The sequence below is a fragment of the Erigeron canadensis genome, chromosome 1 (assembly GCF_010389155.1).
Source record: "Erigeron canadensis isolate Cc75 chromosome 1, C_canadensis_v1, whole genome shotgun sequence".
Classification (NCBI taxonomy): domain Eukaryota; kingdom Viridiplantae; phylum Streptophyta; class Magnoliopsida; order Asterales; family Asteraceae; genus Erigeron; species Erigeron canadensis.
Genome location: NC_057761.1, coordinates 51816410 through 51830724, shown reverse-complemented (window position 1 = coordinate 51830724; position 14315 = coordinate 51816410). Strand labels below are relative to the sequence as shown.

Sequence of the window (14315 nt, the reverse complement as noted above, 5' to 3'; positions counted from 1 at the left end):
TTTTACAAGATGGAAGATAAAAATAAAATAAATAAAAATAAATTATATATATGTTCATATCGACAACGATCGAAAGAAGTTTGGGTCCCATTAACACTTTCTGTCAAATATGTATTTTCTTCAATTCTTGATATATCGATTTATATAGTCTATATATATGAATTCATTTCAATTGAAATATAATAAAAAAATTCATCCGTATGCATGTTTTTATATATATAGACGTATCTATTGGTTTCTCTTACAAAAAGAAGTACTATATACACTCTATAATGGGAGAGATCCCATCATCACCAAGAGGTAGTAGAAACTTCACTTCAGTAATGAAACTATTTGGTGTCGCGGTCACTGACGGAGACATAGCTCCGGCAACACCACTTCCCAACGGTGACAACAAACGATTCGAGTGCCAATACTGCAAACGTGACTTTTCTAATTCACAAGCATTAGGTGGCCATCAAAATGCACACAAAAAAGAAAGACAAAGATTAAAAAGAGTACATTTCTTAAGCAACCATCATAGGCGGTTTGCAGCCCCGGTCACTATAATTAACGCACATGCACCAAGACCGGGGCAGTATCATCAACAACTGCCTCAGATGGCGGTTGTTGATCATTATATATGTCCACAATCACCACCTCAGGTATTGTCAGGTGTCCCTCTTAGATTTCCAAGTAGGTTTTTTATTGGACGATCATCGTCGCAAGTTAACACAAATGTCGGAATGAGTATGAATTCATCAAAAATGGTTGAAGATGCAAGTGACAATGATGATGACGAAGATGATGATGGTGATGGTGTGGATGTTGGTTTGCATCTTTGATACCTTCTTTAGTTTTATAACTACTTCTTTTTCTTATTCTAAATTTAGTTTAATTTCAGTGTGCTGGTGATCAATATCTTTCGATTATTTGGGTTTTTATTCATGCAATTGCTAGCTAGTTGTTTGATGTTTTCAATTCTGGAAGTACTGAATAATTCCGTGTAATGATCTTGTCCGAAATTGGAATAAAGATTTGCGTACTCCTGGTGATCGAGCAGGTTTTGTATTGAGCAACACTAGTATTAATTGGGGTAGTGTGTGATCGATCTTTCTTACTTTTTAATACATTAGAATGTAAATAACTTTATATCAATTGTATGTCATATATAGTATATATCGAACTTCAATCATGTGCATTGGATGTAATGAATATTCAAATCTTGTGCATTCATTGTATGTACTCGCGTATATGTGGCAACCATATAGTCTGTCACTTGTAAGTTTTTCATTGGTCGGATACATACAATGTACAAAATTCAAGAGTTCATTACATACAATGCACATGATTGAAATTTGATACACATTATAACAATTCGTATATAGTTCATTGCGTTTTAATATATAAATAATCCCTTTTAATTTCGTGTGATTTTAATTAATGTGTGATTGATATGATGTTCTTACTTTTTGATTTCGTGTGATCTTTTTACTTTTTAAGATAAAGTTCTATTCAATTGATAAGTTTCATTTTGGATAAAAGGTACAATCTCTCTATAAGTGAATTTGCACTAGAGATCGATCCGTACCCTTAAGGGTCTTAGTTAAGTTTGTTTAAAACTTAACGAGCATGGTACCCGCGCAATGCGGCGGTGGTGGTGGGGAAGACGGTCCGGTGTTGGCGATGAGAGTACTTTTTTAGAGATAAAAATAGTTGAAGGGCATAGTTGGTATATCACATGAAAAGGTGCCTAGCAAGGAAGATTATTTAAGGGTATTTTTGTCTTATCAGGTTCTTAATTAAGTAAAAAGAGGAATCCAGTTTCCTTTATAAGGTATTATAGATATACTTGACTAAAAGATATTTTTTTTATTAAATTATTTAAAATTGTTTGTTTTTGATTTAATAGATAAAAAAAAACCCTATTGACTTAATCCCATTTTATGAATTTAATCATTTAATGATTAAAAAAACAAACAAACCTTATACACAGTTTCCCTAAACAAACCCAAATTTTAGTGAGGTCAAAAATCCTCATCATCTTCCGTTAGAATATCCATACCTAAATTATTTTGTGAACAGAAAGAGGAATATTATTAAAAAAGAGAGTCTCAAATAGCAAATTAAATGCTAGTAATTATTATACAACATATATACATTTTGAATTAAGTTGAAACTTTAACTGCAAAGATAATAAAAATGTTAGAAAAAAACTTTATGTCAATTATTAATAAACTGAAACATATGGAAAAAATCTCATAAACGAATACCAAAAAGTTGAAGAAAACCTTATGTCAATTATTAATAAACCGAAACATATGAAAAAACCTCATTATCGAATACCGAATCACTAGTTATACTTCACTAATCACTCTCAATCCCATTTCATTTGATGGTTTTCCTTACGTGGTTATGCTTATTAATTGAGTTAAATGCGGCAGAATGCACTCAACTAATCATAAAAAGTTATTGTATGCACGAACTTTAGAGTTATTTTATTGTATTCAGGAAACTTGAAAAGATGGTTATAGTAAACATGAAACCGGTTTCCTACTTATAATATGTAAATCATTATTTTTATTGTGTGCATAAACTAATCCCAAAAAGTTCGTGTGCATGCCACGTAAGCAGTCAACGGGTCAACGTGAAAGTGGTGACTGACTAACTTCTTACCCGGTAACTTTTGGTTACTATAGGAATCTTGAACAAGTTTTCTGAATACAATAAAACAAACCTAGAGTTCGTACACACAATAACTTTTTGTGATTAGTTGAGTGATTTCAGGCGCACTTAGTCCTATTATTAATTAGTTACTCCTTCAGCCTTTTTACAAGCCTCCTCATGTTTATTTTAACTTGTCGCAATTAAGTTTTTTACCTTTAAAACTAAATTAGTAATACTATTAATTATTTGACAAAAAGTTACATTTTTTACGCGACTTTATTCAAACACATTCTAGGGTGTAAATGTCTATTCTTCATTGAAAAACAGAAATTCAAGTTTCTTTAAATTTTGTATTGCTTAGATATAAGTGTGCACATTTGAAATGAGTACTCCGTATACACTATAATGATAATTGGTTCCGAAAAATCAGTTGATATTGGTTGGATAAAAAATCAACTATATATCATATACCTTTTTTCTAAAGATGCAAGAATCCCATTTAGAAAAGTAAAGCTTTTGTAGAACTTTATTGATGCAAGAATCCACCAGAGAACATGTTTAAATCTAGTTAGTACTATAACGTGATAAAAAAAAGTTTGTAAGACGTACAATAACAATCAGAAACAACTTGAATAAATTTTGAGCCGTGCTAAAATCAATGTCAAGGAATAATACTTCGACGAGCAATTTGTCTCAGTGACTGTAACATAATGAAAAGTGGTTTTAGGACAATGTATATGTTTAAGAATACACATATACACAATATTCATTGACCCAATATATAACAAGTCTAGGCCCAAAAGCCTGACCCCATAGATACATGATCCAATATTCATTGACCCAATATATAATAGAAAATTAAACATTTCTTATAACCATAAAAAAGGTTTAAATAAAATAATGAAGGAACATATAGATACCATGTACCGCAACACACCCGATAACACTTCTTAAACCATTTGTAATTTGAAATCTCTCCCTCTTTGTTAAAGAGACGTTATAACTTTTTTGGCATTTTCTATCCATCCATTTTTTTATGGGATTTTTTTTATTATTTCAAAAAAGAATTCCTTTAAATATATACATTCATTAAAATAATAAAAAAACATAACTTCATTAATTTATTATAACCTGCCCCATTTAAAGCTTTATGAATTGAAAACACACAACATTATACACAAGATTGAGTGTTTTTTTCTTTCTCTCTCTTGAGTAACGTTACAATTTCTTCGTAGAGTTCAGAACTTTGAGCTAAAATGGTGACACCCATTTGTATTTAGGTAATGTTTTTTTCATCTGGGGTTTGTTTATTTATATAAATTCTTGATTACCCTTTTTGGGTTATTGTTATTACGCTTGTTTTTATTTGTAATTTGATGAATTTTGATAATTCTTCTTTTGATCTTGAGTTTAGTCAATAGTGTTTAGGGTTTGTAAAATTTCGATGAATTTGTTAATATTTCTTTGTGGTTTTTGATCATACTTTGTTGAATGTGGTTAATTGATTAATAATTGTTGAGCTTGCTGATAAAGGTGAAGGCTTTATGTATGAAAAGTCTTGATTTTGATTATGATGATTCTGGTTTCTTTTAATATATGATTGTTGAATATTTGTTTGTTTCTTATGCTTGTTTTGATTTGGAATTGATAGTTAAATGTTGTTAATTGTGACAGTCTTTTTTAAGTATGAAGTCAAAGTTGAAGAGTTTTACTTCGTAGGATAAAGGCGTTTCTAGAAGTTATAATTATATTATAGGGATTAGTATCCTAGAATGTAACAAACTTTGGACGAATGTCTATAGTAGGAAATAACTAAAGTTTTGTGTATTGTATGTAAACAACTTTAAAAAATGTTTATTGTATGTAAAAAATATACGTGGCAACCATATAAAGGTGCCACTTGTCTGATTTTAATTGGTTGAATACATTTTGTTACATACAATAAACATTTTTTTCGAGTTCTTTACATACAATACACACAACTTTAGTTATTTCCTACTATAGACATTCGTTCAAAGTTTGTTACATTACAAGATACTTATCCCTATATTATATTGAATTGGATTAGCTTAATTTGATGACTAATTTGATATCTCTTTATTCGGGTTTGGTTCTTTATGCTTGTGGTCAATATGACTGAAGTTGTTAAGTGTGAAGTCAAAGCTTCAGACTTTGAGTGTTTGTAAAATGAGGTTGCAAATCTGTACATTTTTACTCATTTTGGTTAGTTTAGCTTGAACATTTTTAGCATATCACGTCGTAGATTAAGTTGATCTTTTAGTATCAGTCGAGGACTCTCGTTTTTGGAACTGTTTTGGTGAATTTCAAGTTTTTGTTAACAATTAATAACGTTCAGTTAAGTTTTATTATAGGTTCTTTGAATTGTAGAATTGTTCCGAGTGATTAGTATTTAAACTGCGTATCTGTTTTTCATTTAGAAATCATTAGGTTTCCATATCATTTGAAGTGTAATAGTTTTTGGGTTGACAATGGGTGTCAACTGTCAAGTACAGTACTTTTTTACTTTGAATTCAACAACAACTGTTTCGTTTGCTGAGGTATGATCAATCACATAGTTGAATTACATTATGTTCGTATCTAATAGAATGAAGATAACATGCACAAAAGTCTATGTAAATTTTAAATCTGTATGTAGTAATAACTTTATGAACAGAAGCTTACCATTATTCGTCATCAAGGTACTTCAAACTGCTAACATATACATGATATTATTGAAATTCACAGATGAACTTTTGTTCTTGGACAAACTGCTAATATATACATGAAATTATTAAAATCCACAGATGAACTTTTGTTCTTGGACGAACTATTAGTAGCAGTCATTCTGACATCATCATAAATAAATGGGCGCTCAAAAACATGGCACAAAGGGTGGCAGTGGAGGTGGTTATGTTGGCGGCTTTCTCCATCTATTTGATTGGAATGCAAAATCTCGCAAGAAGTTGTTTTCAAGCAAGTCAGAATCACCAGGTATACTTGCATTATAAGTAAAGCTGAAAAACTGGGCAGGTTGAGTAATGGGTAATATTTTGTACAGGCTGGGTTGGGTGAACCCAAAATACTTTTAGTTGAATTGTAGATATTGACATATTGTTTATAAGAAAACAGTATGTTAATATGATTTCTAAGTATTTATGGCATATTTTATTCTTTGTAATTACCTGAATCAACCCCATTGTTTGATTTAACGGGTTAAAACTGTCATCTCTATTTACGCTATCCTTGATTACCTCTTGTTCATTTTGACATGTTTTGTGAATTTATGTAGAACAACCGAAGCAGACGAAGAGATTGGATGGGAACATGCCTATGACTCGATTCAATACGGTGCGTATTTCTGTTTTCTGTTTTGTTCATTTGGCTACCAGAAATAACTGTTTGATCTCTAAAGTCATAGTCAACTCTACAGATGGATGAAGATGAGATGATGGGTCGCTTGAGTTTCAGGGGGAGCAGTGATTATAGCTGCGCAACTTCAGTAACTGATGAAGATGGTTGTGGCACCAAAGCTCCTGGGGTCGTCGCTAGACTTATGGGATTAGATTCATTGCCAACTTATAACTTCTCTGACACGTATTCAAATCCATCTTTTGATTCCCAGTCTCTTAGAGATTCGTCAGCATATTTTAGTAGAAAAGATCCTGAATCTGAATCAATGGATTTTCAAATGGAGCCAGTTCAAAGACATACACAAGTCAAACCTCAAAAGATGGTGATCAGTAGGGCAATAGAAAAGTTTCAAACTGAAACTTTACCTCCAAAATCAGCCAGGTCGATTCCAATCACACATAACAAGCTCTTATCCCCTATCAAAAACTCAGGATTCGTGTCTTCAAATAATCCTGCTCGTATAATGGAAGCTGCATCAAAGATACCTCTTGTTAGATCATCATCACCATCACCATCACCATCATCATCATCAGTTCCGTTTAGGGTCAAAGTTTCGAGAGATAAAATTGAGATTTCTAGGAAACCCAAGCTTCCAGAAGTTCCTCGAAGGCCATTAGAGTCGAATGCTACTAAGAATGTTAAAAGCCAACAATCATTAGAACCGAAAAAGTCAGTTTCTTTAGCTCTTCAGGCAAAGGCTAATGTTCAAAAACGCGAAGGGTTAAATCATCGAACACAACCTGTCAAAAGTCAGTCAAATTCCCAAAGAAATGTCAACAAGAATCCTGTTTCTTCAAATGTGCTAAAGCAGAATAATCAGAAACAGAATAGCTTAGTTGACCGAGGAAAGACAACCCCGAAATCTTCATGTCCTACCACGGGTCCACAAGCAAGAAAGCCGGTTACCCAGAAAACAAGCCATAAAAAGGAACCATACTCCATAAATCGAAGAAAGCGTTCTATGGATGAAAGTGATCCAAATAATACTCATGCCGAAAATAATAGTCTTCGGGATAAAAGTTATAGAAGTAATAAAAGTGATGTAGTTTCTTTTACATTCACAGCTCCAATAGCACGCCCAGTGATCTCTGCCAAAGAATTTTTAAATAATCGAAGTAAGAACATGCTAGATTCTACCAATAATGCTTCAAACTCATCATCTATGAGCTATAATGTTATTGGAAGTGATGCTTTAAGTACCCTTTTGGAGCAAAAGCTAAGGGAGTTGACTGGTAATCCGGCATCTGTATCTGAAGAGTCATTGGCTGCAATGGAGAGTGACATCAGATATGATTCGACTGCAACAGAAAGTGACAGTAGAGAGGACTTGAGTTACAGGTCTTCTTCATATGATCCTCTACACCTTGCAACGAAACATCAGAAGCCTGATCAGGTATGCCATGAGAAAGTCCACTTTTTTTTTAGGTCTTTGCATACAAAATAAGCCAACTTTGGTCTCATTACTGTTTTGTGGCCAAATTATTTGAACTCAACGTTTTTTGAAAGTCACTAAAACTAAAACTTTTCGAATGGTTATCTAATGCGGAAAAAAAAGAGAACAAAGTTGGTTTTTCTTTCAGGTAGCCCTCCTACATGTAATGTTCTTATACGCTTATAACTTACTGGGTGGTTAATCTTATCTTTGTATGATGTTTATAGGACCGGTATAGAATTACTGGTGATGATCCAAGCTACGAATATTCTTCAAATGATCCTTTAGAACTTATAAAAAAACAAAATAAGCTCAATGTGGTATGTTATGGGCAGTATGTTATGAGCAAGTTACAATTGTTTTATGTAGGTTTTTGTGCTCTATAAATACTCAATTTTGATGCATTTTCTGTTGTCTTTTAGGATCAGGATTCAAGTTCAAGTTTTGGATTTTCTACAAATAATCACCTTGAACTCATGAAGAAGCATCACAGGCTGGACTTGGTATGTGAGGTGGACTCGTGAATTGGATACAAATTTTCGTTGTGTAACGTTTTTGTGTTTCATAATATGATCTTTTGTGATGTGTTTAGGGCCAAGAGCAAATGAATAGAGATGATTCAAGTTACGGGTTTTCTTCTAATTATCCTCAAGACCGGATGTTTCATGACTATGAATACCGAAAATTCCTCAATGGTCGAGAACCAAGCCCATGCTCAGTACTCGAACCATCTTTCATCACAGAAAGCTGCAATTCTTCAGAAACCGCTGATAGTTGCATGCAAAGTTCAACTTCTGTTCAAGCCCGAGGGTTGATTCCTACAAGCTGTACAAACAACCCAAGCCCAATGGATGTAGATACCGAGTTATTAGACTCAGCATCATCCATCACAACAGGTGCCAAATGGGAGCCAGAGTACGTGAAAGAAGTGCTTTCTGATATCGAGGCTATGTTTGTTGATTTCACCATTGGTAAAACCAGGAAGATTGTGAACCCACGCGTGTTTGATCGGCTAGAGTTTGGTAGACCGAATCAAGAAGTGGTTAAGCTGAGGCGTGAGCTCATGTTCAATTGTGTCAGTGAGTGTATGGAGACAAGGTGCAGGGTATGGGGCAAAGGGCTAGCAACCATGAGAAAACCAGACCAGTTAGCTCAAGAAGTGTATCAAGAGATTGTGGATTGGGAAGATATGAAAGACGGTATGGTGGATGAACTCGTTGATAAGGATATGAGCGGACTTAACTACAAAAAATGGCTCGATTTTGAGGTTGAAGCCTTTGAAATTGGAATAGAGATCGAGTCCCGGTTACTTGCTTCTTTGATTGATGAAGTTGTGGACGATATCTTAGTTCTTTGATGGACCCGTTTTTTTAAATATGTTTTTACTTAATTTTTGATGATTATATTGCATAGAATATAAATGTAGAAACCTGTAATGGTAAAATATTTAATTTGCATGGTAAATTTCTTTGGAAGATAGAATGGATGAATCTGAACAATACACAAGTCATAAGTTTTTTAGATTCGTCCATTCTTGCATCTGGAGGAAATAATTTAAGTTATTGTTGGAGTTAGCATCACCAAAATTCAGAAAATGTATTGTTTTCACATGAATATTTTTTAAATTGATTTGTATATGCTGTTTGCATATAACATCAAGCAATATTCCTTTACTCGAAACAAAGACTATGTATAGATACAATCATACAAATAACAATAACAGAAAGCTCTTAAGACCACAAACATTATTCATTCAAGAACATGTACACAATTTGAATATTTTAATATAAACATATATTAGCCATGAACATGATCTTTAATACATTTTACTCATAAATAAGTCTCCCATCATATGCATTTTAAGATAAAAAAAAAGGAAGTGATCAAAACAACATATTGATGACAAGAAGGAAAGATGAAAGACCAAGTAGTATAACAGGGTTCGATAACTTGTATGAATTGCTCCCATTTCCTTCTATGTGTTCGGCCACATTAAAGTTACCTGCAAAAATAAAAAAAACATTTAAATAAAAAATATGAATTATAAGGTTTATTTCTAGCATGTACAGGAAAAAAAAGAAGATGAGCTTGGTTTTCTGATCACCTCGGTGTGGGCCATAAGTGCAACCCGCTTTGATCGTTTCCTTCACGTCCTTTATGGTAGCATGATTATAGAAAACAAAGTGTGATAAGATATCGTCAACACAGTTAAGCACAAGGTGTGTCTCTTGCAGGCATGGCCCATTACAGTATTCATCAGTCTTGTCTGGTGGCACGTGGATTTGACCACTCTCAGTCAACCTAGAAGACTCATCACAGCTGCTGTATATCTGATATGAAACCAAAAATATGATTAGGTGATCACATTCATAAAAGTAAGCAGAGATGGAGAAATCTGATTAAGTGATCGCATTATTGAAAGTATATGAAGTTTTGCTACTTGAGAGGAATAAATAATACCTTATGCTTTGTAGTAGCTTTTATAAAATTGATCTAACACTATGAAAAATTTGTAACATTAATGGAAAAAAAAAGACTTACATGTTTCTCACTGAAACATTGAAGGGCCTTCACAACAACCTCATCAGGTTCATCATGACCACTGCCGCCGCCGCCACCGCCACCGCCACCACCACCACCACCATTATTCCCACCACCTGGTTCAGGTAAATATCCAATCCCAGTTCCAGCAATTCCAGTTTCACCTTTCCCTTCAACAAATAACATTCATCAAATTATTGGATCAAACTTCCAAAATATATAACTGTCCATTAAAGGGTACCTACCTAACTTGAAACAAAAAAGAACAACAAGCAGCAGCATTGGAGGTAAACACATATTAACAAAGACTGAGGACACCATGTTGGTAACAGACAGTACATAAGTACACATTGTATCATATCTACCATTTATTCACATACTTTGTGTTTAGAAATTCATCATTGTGGGTAAAACTAACCAAGAAATGTTAAGAAGAGTGTAAAAAAGATTGACTGAACGTGTAAGAAACATAGTATTTGGATGTAAGTGATTGGTAAAGGAGAATAGAAAAACAATTGTGGTTGGGTTGGGGCTGACTAACTAGAGAAAGCAGTTGGAAGAACTCACCAACCTTCCATCATTAATATTTGCCAAAATCAAACCTAATTTGTAGAAATTTTATTTCTTGCAGTTTTCGGGTACCTCCCCTAAATTTTAAATTTTGAAATTTATAGTTAAACATGCCATTTTTTAAATCAGATCTTATATGGGCAGTTTAAATTAAAGCTCACTGGGGACATTATGCTGAAATACATAAATTATGTATACATATGTGTCATATGATATCTTAGTGCTGAAAGCTCTATTGATGGAAAAACTAAGTAGGGACATGTGACTATGTGAGTGTTTGTTATTGCTTATCTGATACATATTGGGGAAAAAAGTCTACTCAACATACTCTTTAACAGTTGGAACACAACATTCAGCCTTTTTCTTTTATGTTTGAAACATACAAACCACGACAAGACAAGAATACCTATCAAATGTGGCCTACTGGCCTCTCAGAGAGTGCAGCTTATTTCCGTCGTAACGTTTGACTGATGAAATAGTCCCATAAAAATTTTCCGAGGGCCATTATCGAAGTTACCTCATTACCACTGTCGTGATTGGTATATATTATAAACATATGATATGAAAGAAGTCAAGAACCAGTAACTATGTAACTCTTTCTCAGAAATCTCCAACTATGTAATATTGCAGCTTGCTTAGCATAATAACTTCCATTGAAATATAAGCTCTGATATCTGCCAAGGGGCTTTTTGGATGTCTCTTATAAGTGATTATGTGATATTAAGTAATCAGAATCAGATAGCCGTAATAAAACACACAATAGACAATAGTGCATCAATGCGATTCTTTTGTTTTTAAACTTGTAAAATCAGATGTTTGACTGTTTATCCAAACATTAATAGATGATTGTTACAATTTCAGGTTGCAAAAATCATACAAGCAAATCCAAACCACAAATTGAAACACCCCTAAAAATAAGAATGAATCATAATTTTAAGTTCATAGGCTACATACCTTAATGCATGGAACCCCCAGTAAGGCTGCAACTCAACTTCAGGAAGTACGATTATCAAAGGCAAAGGTAAAACTTAAAAGAAACCAATAACAATGAACTGCTTGTAAACTTCCTTTATAAAATAGAGATGGGTTTTAACAAGATTCCCTTTTCTCTATACTTGATAAAGATATCTCGGGCCTCAATAAATCTAGCAGACCGAACTAAAGCATCAATAAACAAATTACATGTAAAAGAATCAGGGGTACACCTGTTAAGTTCCATTGATAAGAACAAGTCTTTAGCTTCTTCGTATCTATCCATATCACATAACATCTGAATAAAAGCACTATAAGTATAATTATCCGGAATCAAACCTAGAGTTAACATTGTCATAAGGACCCTTTGTGCCTTCTCGACCTCCCTCATCTTGCAAAAGTTCTGAATTAAAGCATTGAAAGAAAAAACATCTGGCTTTACCCCATTGAGTTGCATAGACTTCAGCAACGCTTTTGCTTTATAAATATCACCAACAATACATAATGAGCGGATCAAGATGTTGTATGTTATCGCATTTGGACGTATGCCCCACTCCACCATCTCGTCTAAACAATCCAAAGCATCATTGATTTGGTGGGTCCTACAAAGACCATGAATTAAAGAGGTGAAAGTGTAGATGTCGGGGTTGAAACCATGTTGTAATAGCATCTTAAGAAGCTCCCTTGTTTCATGCATATCACCAATTTTGCAATGACATGATAACAAAGTGTTGAAAGTTACAAGATTTGGCGAAATGCGCCTTTGAAGCATATCTAGAAACAATTTCATCGCCTTATCAACCATACCCCTCTTGCAAAGAATGTCAAATATCATGTTATATGAAATCACATTGGTTAAAAGCCTGTAACCAATAATCTGATTTACATACCGATTTCCCTCCACTAATTTTTCATTCTTGTATAAAGACTCAACGAGAAGAAGATAGGTATTGAATCCGAGGTTCATACCTCTTGCAATCAAATCATCAATGATATTACATGTTTCCATGAGATCAAATCCCTTAAGTAAACACGTTATAGTGACATTCAATATCGTAGTATCAGGCATATATCCTCTCTCAGTGACTTTCTTCAAGAAAACAGCTGTTTCTGCAGGTAAAGAATTACTCGAAAGACAATGTAAAATGGATTCGCAGGCTACAAATGGCAAAACGCATTCCCTTTCCACAAAATCAGATAACATTTGAAAAGCCTCGAGTGGCTGAACATTATGAAATACACCATTAACCAATGACCTAAATGTAGCATCATTAGGTTTCACATTATTCTCCTTCATTCTCTCCAAAACCTTGAAGGCTTCATCAATCCTCTTTGCATTACAATACCCGTCAATAAGCATTGTATAAGTATATACATTTGGCGAATACCCCATTTCCTGCATTTGTTTAACTAATCTCAACGCTTCATCTACAACTCCAACTTTACAAACTCCATGAACTAAAAAATTATAAGTAAATCTATCCGGCTTACATCTATCTGCTTTCATTTGTTGAAACTTCAAATATGCCAAATCAAGAGCATTCGACTTAACCAACGCATCAATCACCGCATTATACAATCTAGTACTAGGAGCAAGTCCCAACAACGAAATCTGATCAAAAACCCGAACACAATACTTAGCTAAACCTAACCTCCCCCAACTACTGACCAAAACACAAACCAAATCCTCACTAACACAAAACCCCGAACTCCTAACAAGCTCTAAAACCTCTTTAGTCAACAAAACGGGCCCTTTTCGATAAAGATTATTCGCTAAGACACCTCTAACTGATTGATTCTTCGCGTATAACGGGCTAAAATTAGAAACCCACAAATAAAAAAGCAAACTTTGTAATGGGTTTTCTTGATTTTGCAAAACACTAACTATAATCCTAGGGTTTAAGGTCAAATTATTGGATTTTAACTCATGGGTAAGTAGCAAGTTCCAATCTTTTCTTGAAAGAATTTGAGAAATATAATGATGGTCAATTAGTTTATTAATTTGGGGTTTTAATTTAGGGTTTAAGGAAGAAAAGTTACCTCTTGTGGATTTGTGATTAATTGAAGAAATGGGGTTGATTAATTTTGATTGATTTTGAAAAGTGGGTGTGATTTGATGAGATGTGAAATGTTGAGCAAGTGCAGAAAGGCGTCTCATCTGTCCTCCGCCTCCTCCTTTAAGCAAATGCATTTGCAGTTTTCCACAGTTTGTTGTGTGTGTATCAAAGTTCAGGTCAATGAGGGTTTGAACCGGGCTTACTGGAGTTGACCGTACCGGACCATTTTTGTATTCCGTAAAGTTATTACACGGTAAATATATAAGGGATAACTTACATAATATCATTTAGTTAGATGATGTTTTACTCATAAAACCATAAAATTTATGGAGGACAATTTAACATGTGGAAATTGATGTGAGTGCATCACCCTAAAGTTAATATCATATAAGATTTTCCCATATATATATATATATTAGTAACATAATAAAACTAGGATTTTTAGCTATGGTTAATCGCTAGTAAATATTGTTAAACTAAATTTTTGGATGCTACGACTAATCGTGTTTAATCCTGGAAGCTATGAATAGCGAGCTTTATATTAAAGCATATTGAAGGGATTTTTTTTTTAGATATATTTTTAGTTTTCTAATCATATGATAATCTAGTTTTCTAAGTAATTATCAAAATGTTTCTAATTTATCAGTATGTGAGTTGGTCATTAAGATAGATTTTTGATATAAAAA

General features: G+C 33.5%; 4 protein-coding genes across 7 annotated transcripts; 2 read left to right on the top strand and 2 right to left on the bottom strand.

Annotated features, from left to right (window-relative positions):
• The first annotated feature begins 212 nt into the window (after window positions 1-212).
• LOC122587887 (zinc finger protein 6-like) lies at window positions 213-824 on the top strand. Its single transcript, XM_043760068.1, has one exon. The coding sequence runs from the start codon at window positions 273-275 to the stop codon at window positions 822-824; it is 552 nt and encodes a 183-aa protein (XP_043616003.1). The 5' UTR covers window positions 213-272.
• A 3034-nt stretch (window positions 825-3858) lies between these two features.
• On the top strand, window positions 3859-8953 carry LOC122605336. Of its 2 annotated transcripts, XM_043778266.1 has the most exons (7): window positions 3859-3926; window positions 5451-5637; window positions 5936-5994; window positions 6077-7450; window positions 7717-7809; window positions 7912-7992; window positions 8082-8953. In XM_043778266.1, the coding sequence occupies exons 2-7, from the start codon at window positions 5511-5513 to the stop codon at window positions 8844-8846; spliced, it is 2499 nt and encodes an 832-aa protein (XP_043634201.1). In that variant the 5' UTR covers window positions 3859-3926; window positions 5451-5510; the 3' UTR covers window positions 8847-8953. The 2 variants fall into 2 exon arrangements, with proteins under 2 accessions (XP_043634201.1, XP_043634208.1); XM_043778273.1 differs by lacking the exon at window positions 7717-7809.
• Window positions 8954-9266: 313 nt separating this feature from the next.
• On the bottom strand, window positions 9267-10978 carry LOC122605373. The gene is made up of 3 exons (XM_043778310.1): window positions 10031-10978; window positions 9594-9819; window positions 9267-9491 (listed from the first exon to the last, which is right to left on the bottom strand). The coding sequence occupies exons 1-3, from the start codon at window positions 10214-10216 to the stop codon at window positions 9373-9375; spliced, it is 531 nt and encodes a 176-aa protein (XP_043634245.1). The 5' UTR covers window positions 10217-10978; the 3' UTR covers window positions 9267-9372.
• On the bottom strand, window positions 10127-13810 carry LOC122605353 (putative pentatricopeptide repeat-containing protein At3g16890, mitochondrial). Of its 3 annotated transcripts, none has more exons than XM_043778290.1 (3): window positions 11806-13810; window positions 11007-11127; window positions 10127-10200 (listed from the first exon to the last, which is right to left on the bottom strand). In XM_043778290.1, exons 1-2 carry the CDS (start codon window positions 13761-13763, stop codon window positions 11046-11048), a joined length of 2040 nt encoding a protein of 679 aa, XP_043634225.1. In that variant the 5' UTR covers window positions 13764-13810; the 3' UTR covers window positions 10127-10200; window positions 11007-11045. The 3 variants fall into 3 exon arrangements, with proteins under 3 accessions (XP_043634225.1, XP_043634234.1, XP_043634217.1); XM_043778299.1 differs by lacking the exon at window positions 11007-11127 and adding an exon at window positions 11555-11591 and having other exon boundaries at window positions 10129-10200; XM_043778282.1 differs by lacking the exons at window positions 10127-10200; window positions 11007-11127 and having other exon boundaries at window positions 11643-13810.
• Window positions 13811-14315: the final 505 nt, after the last annotated feature.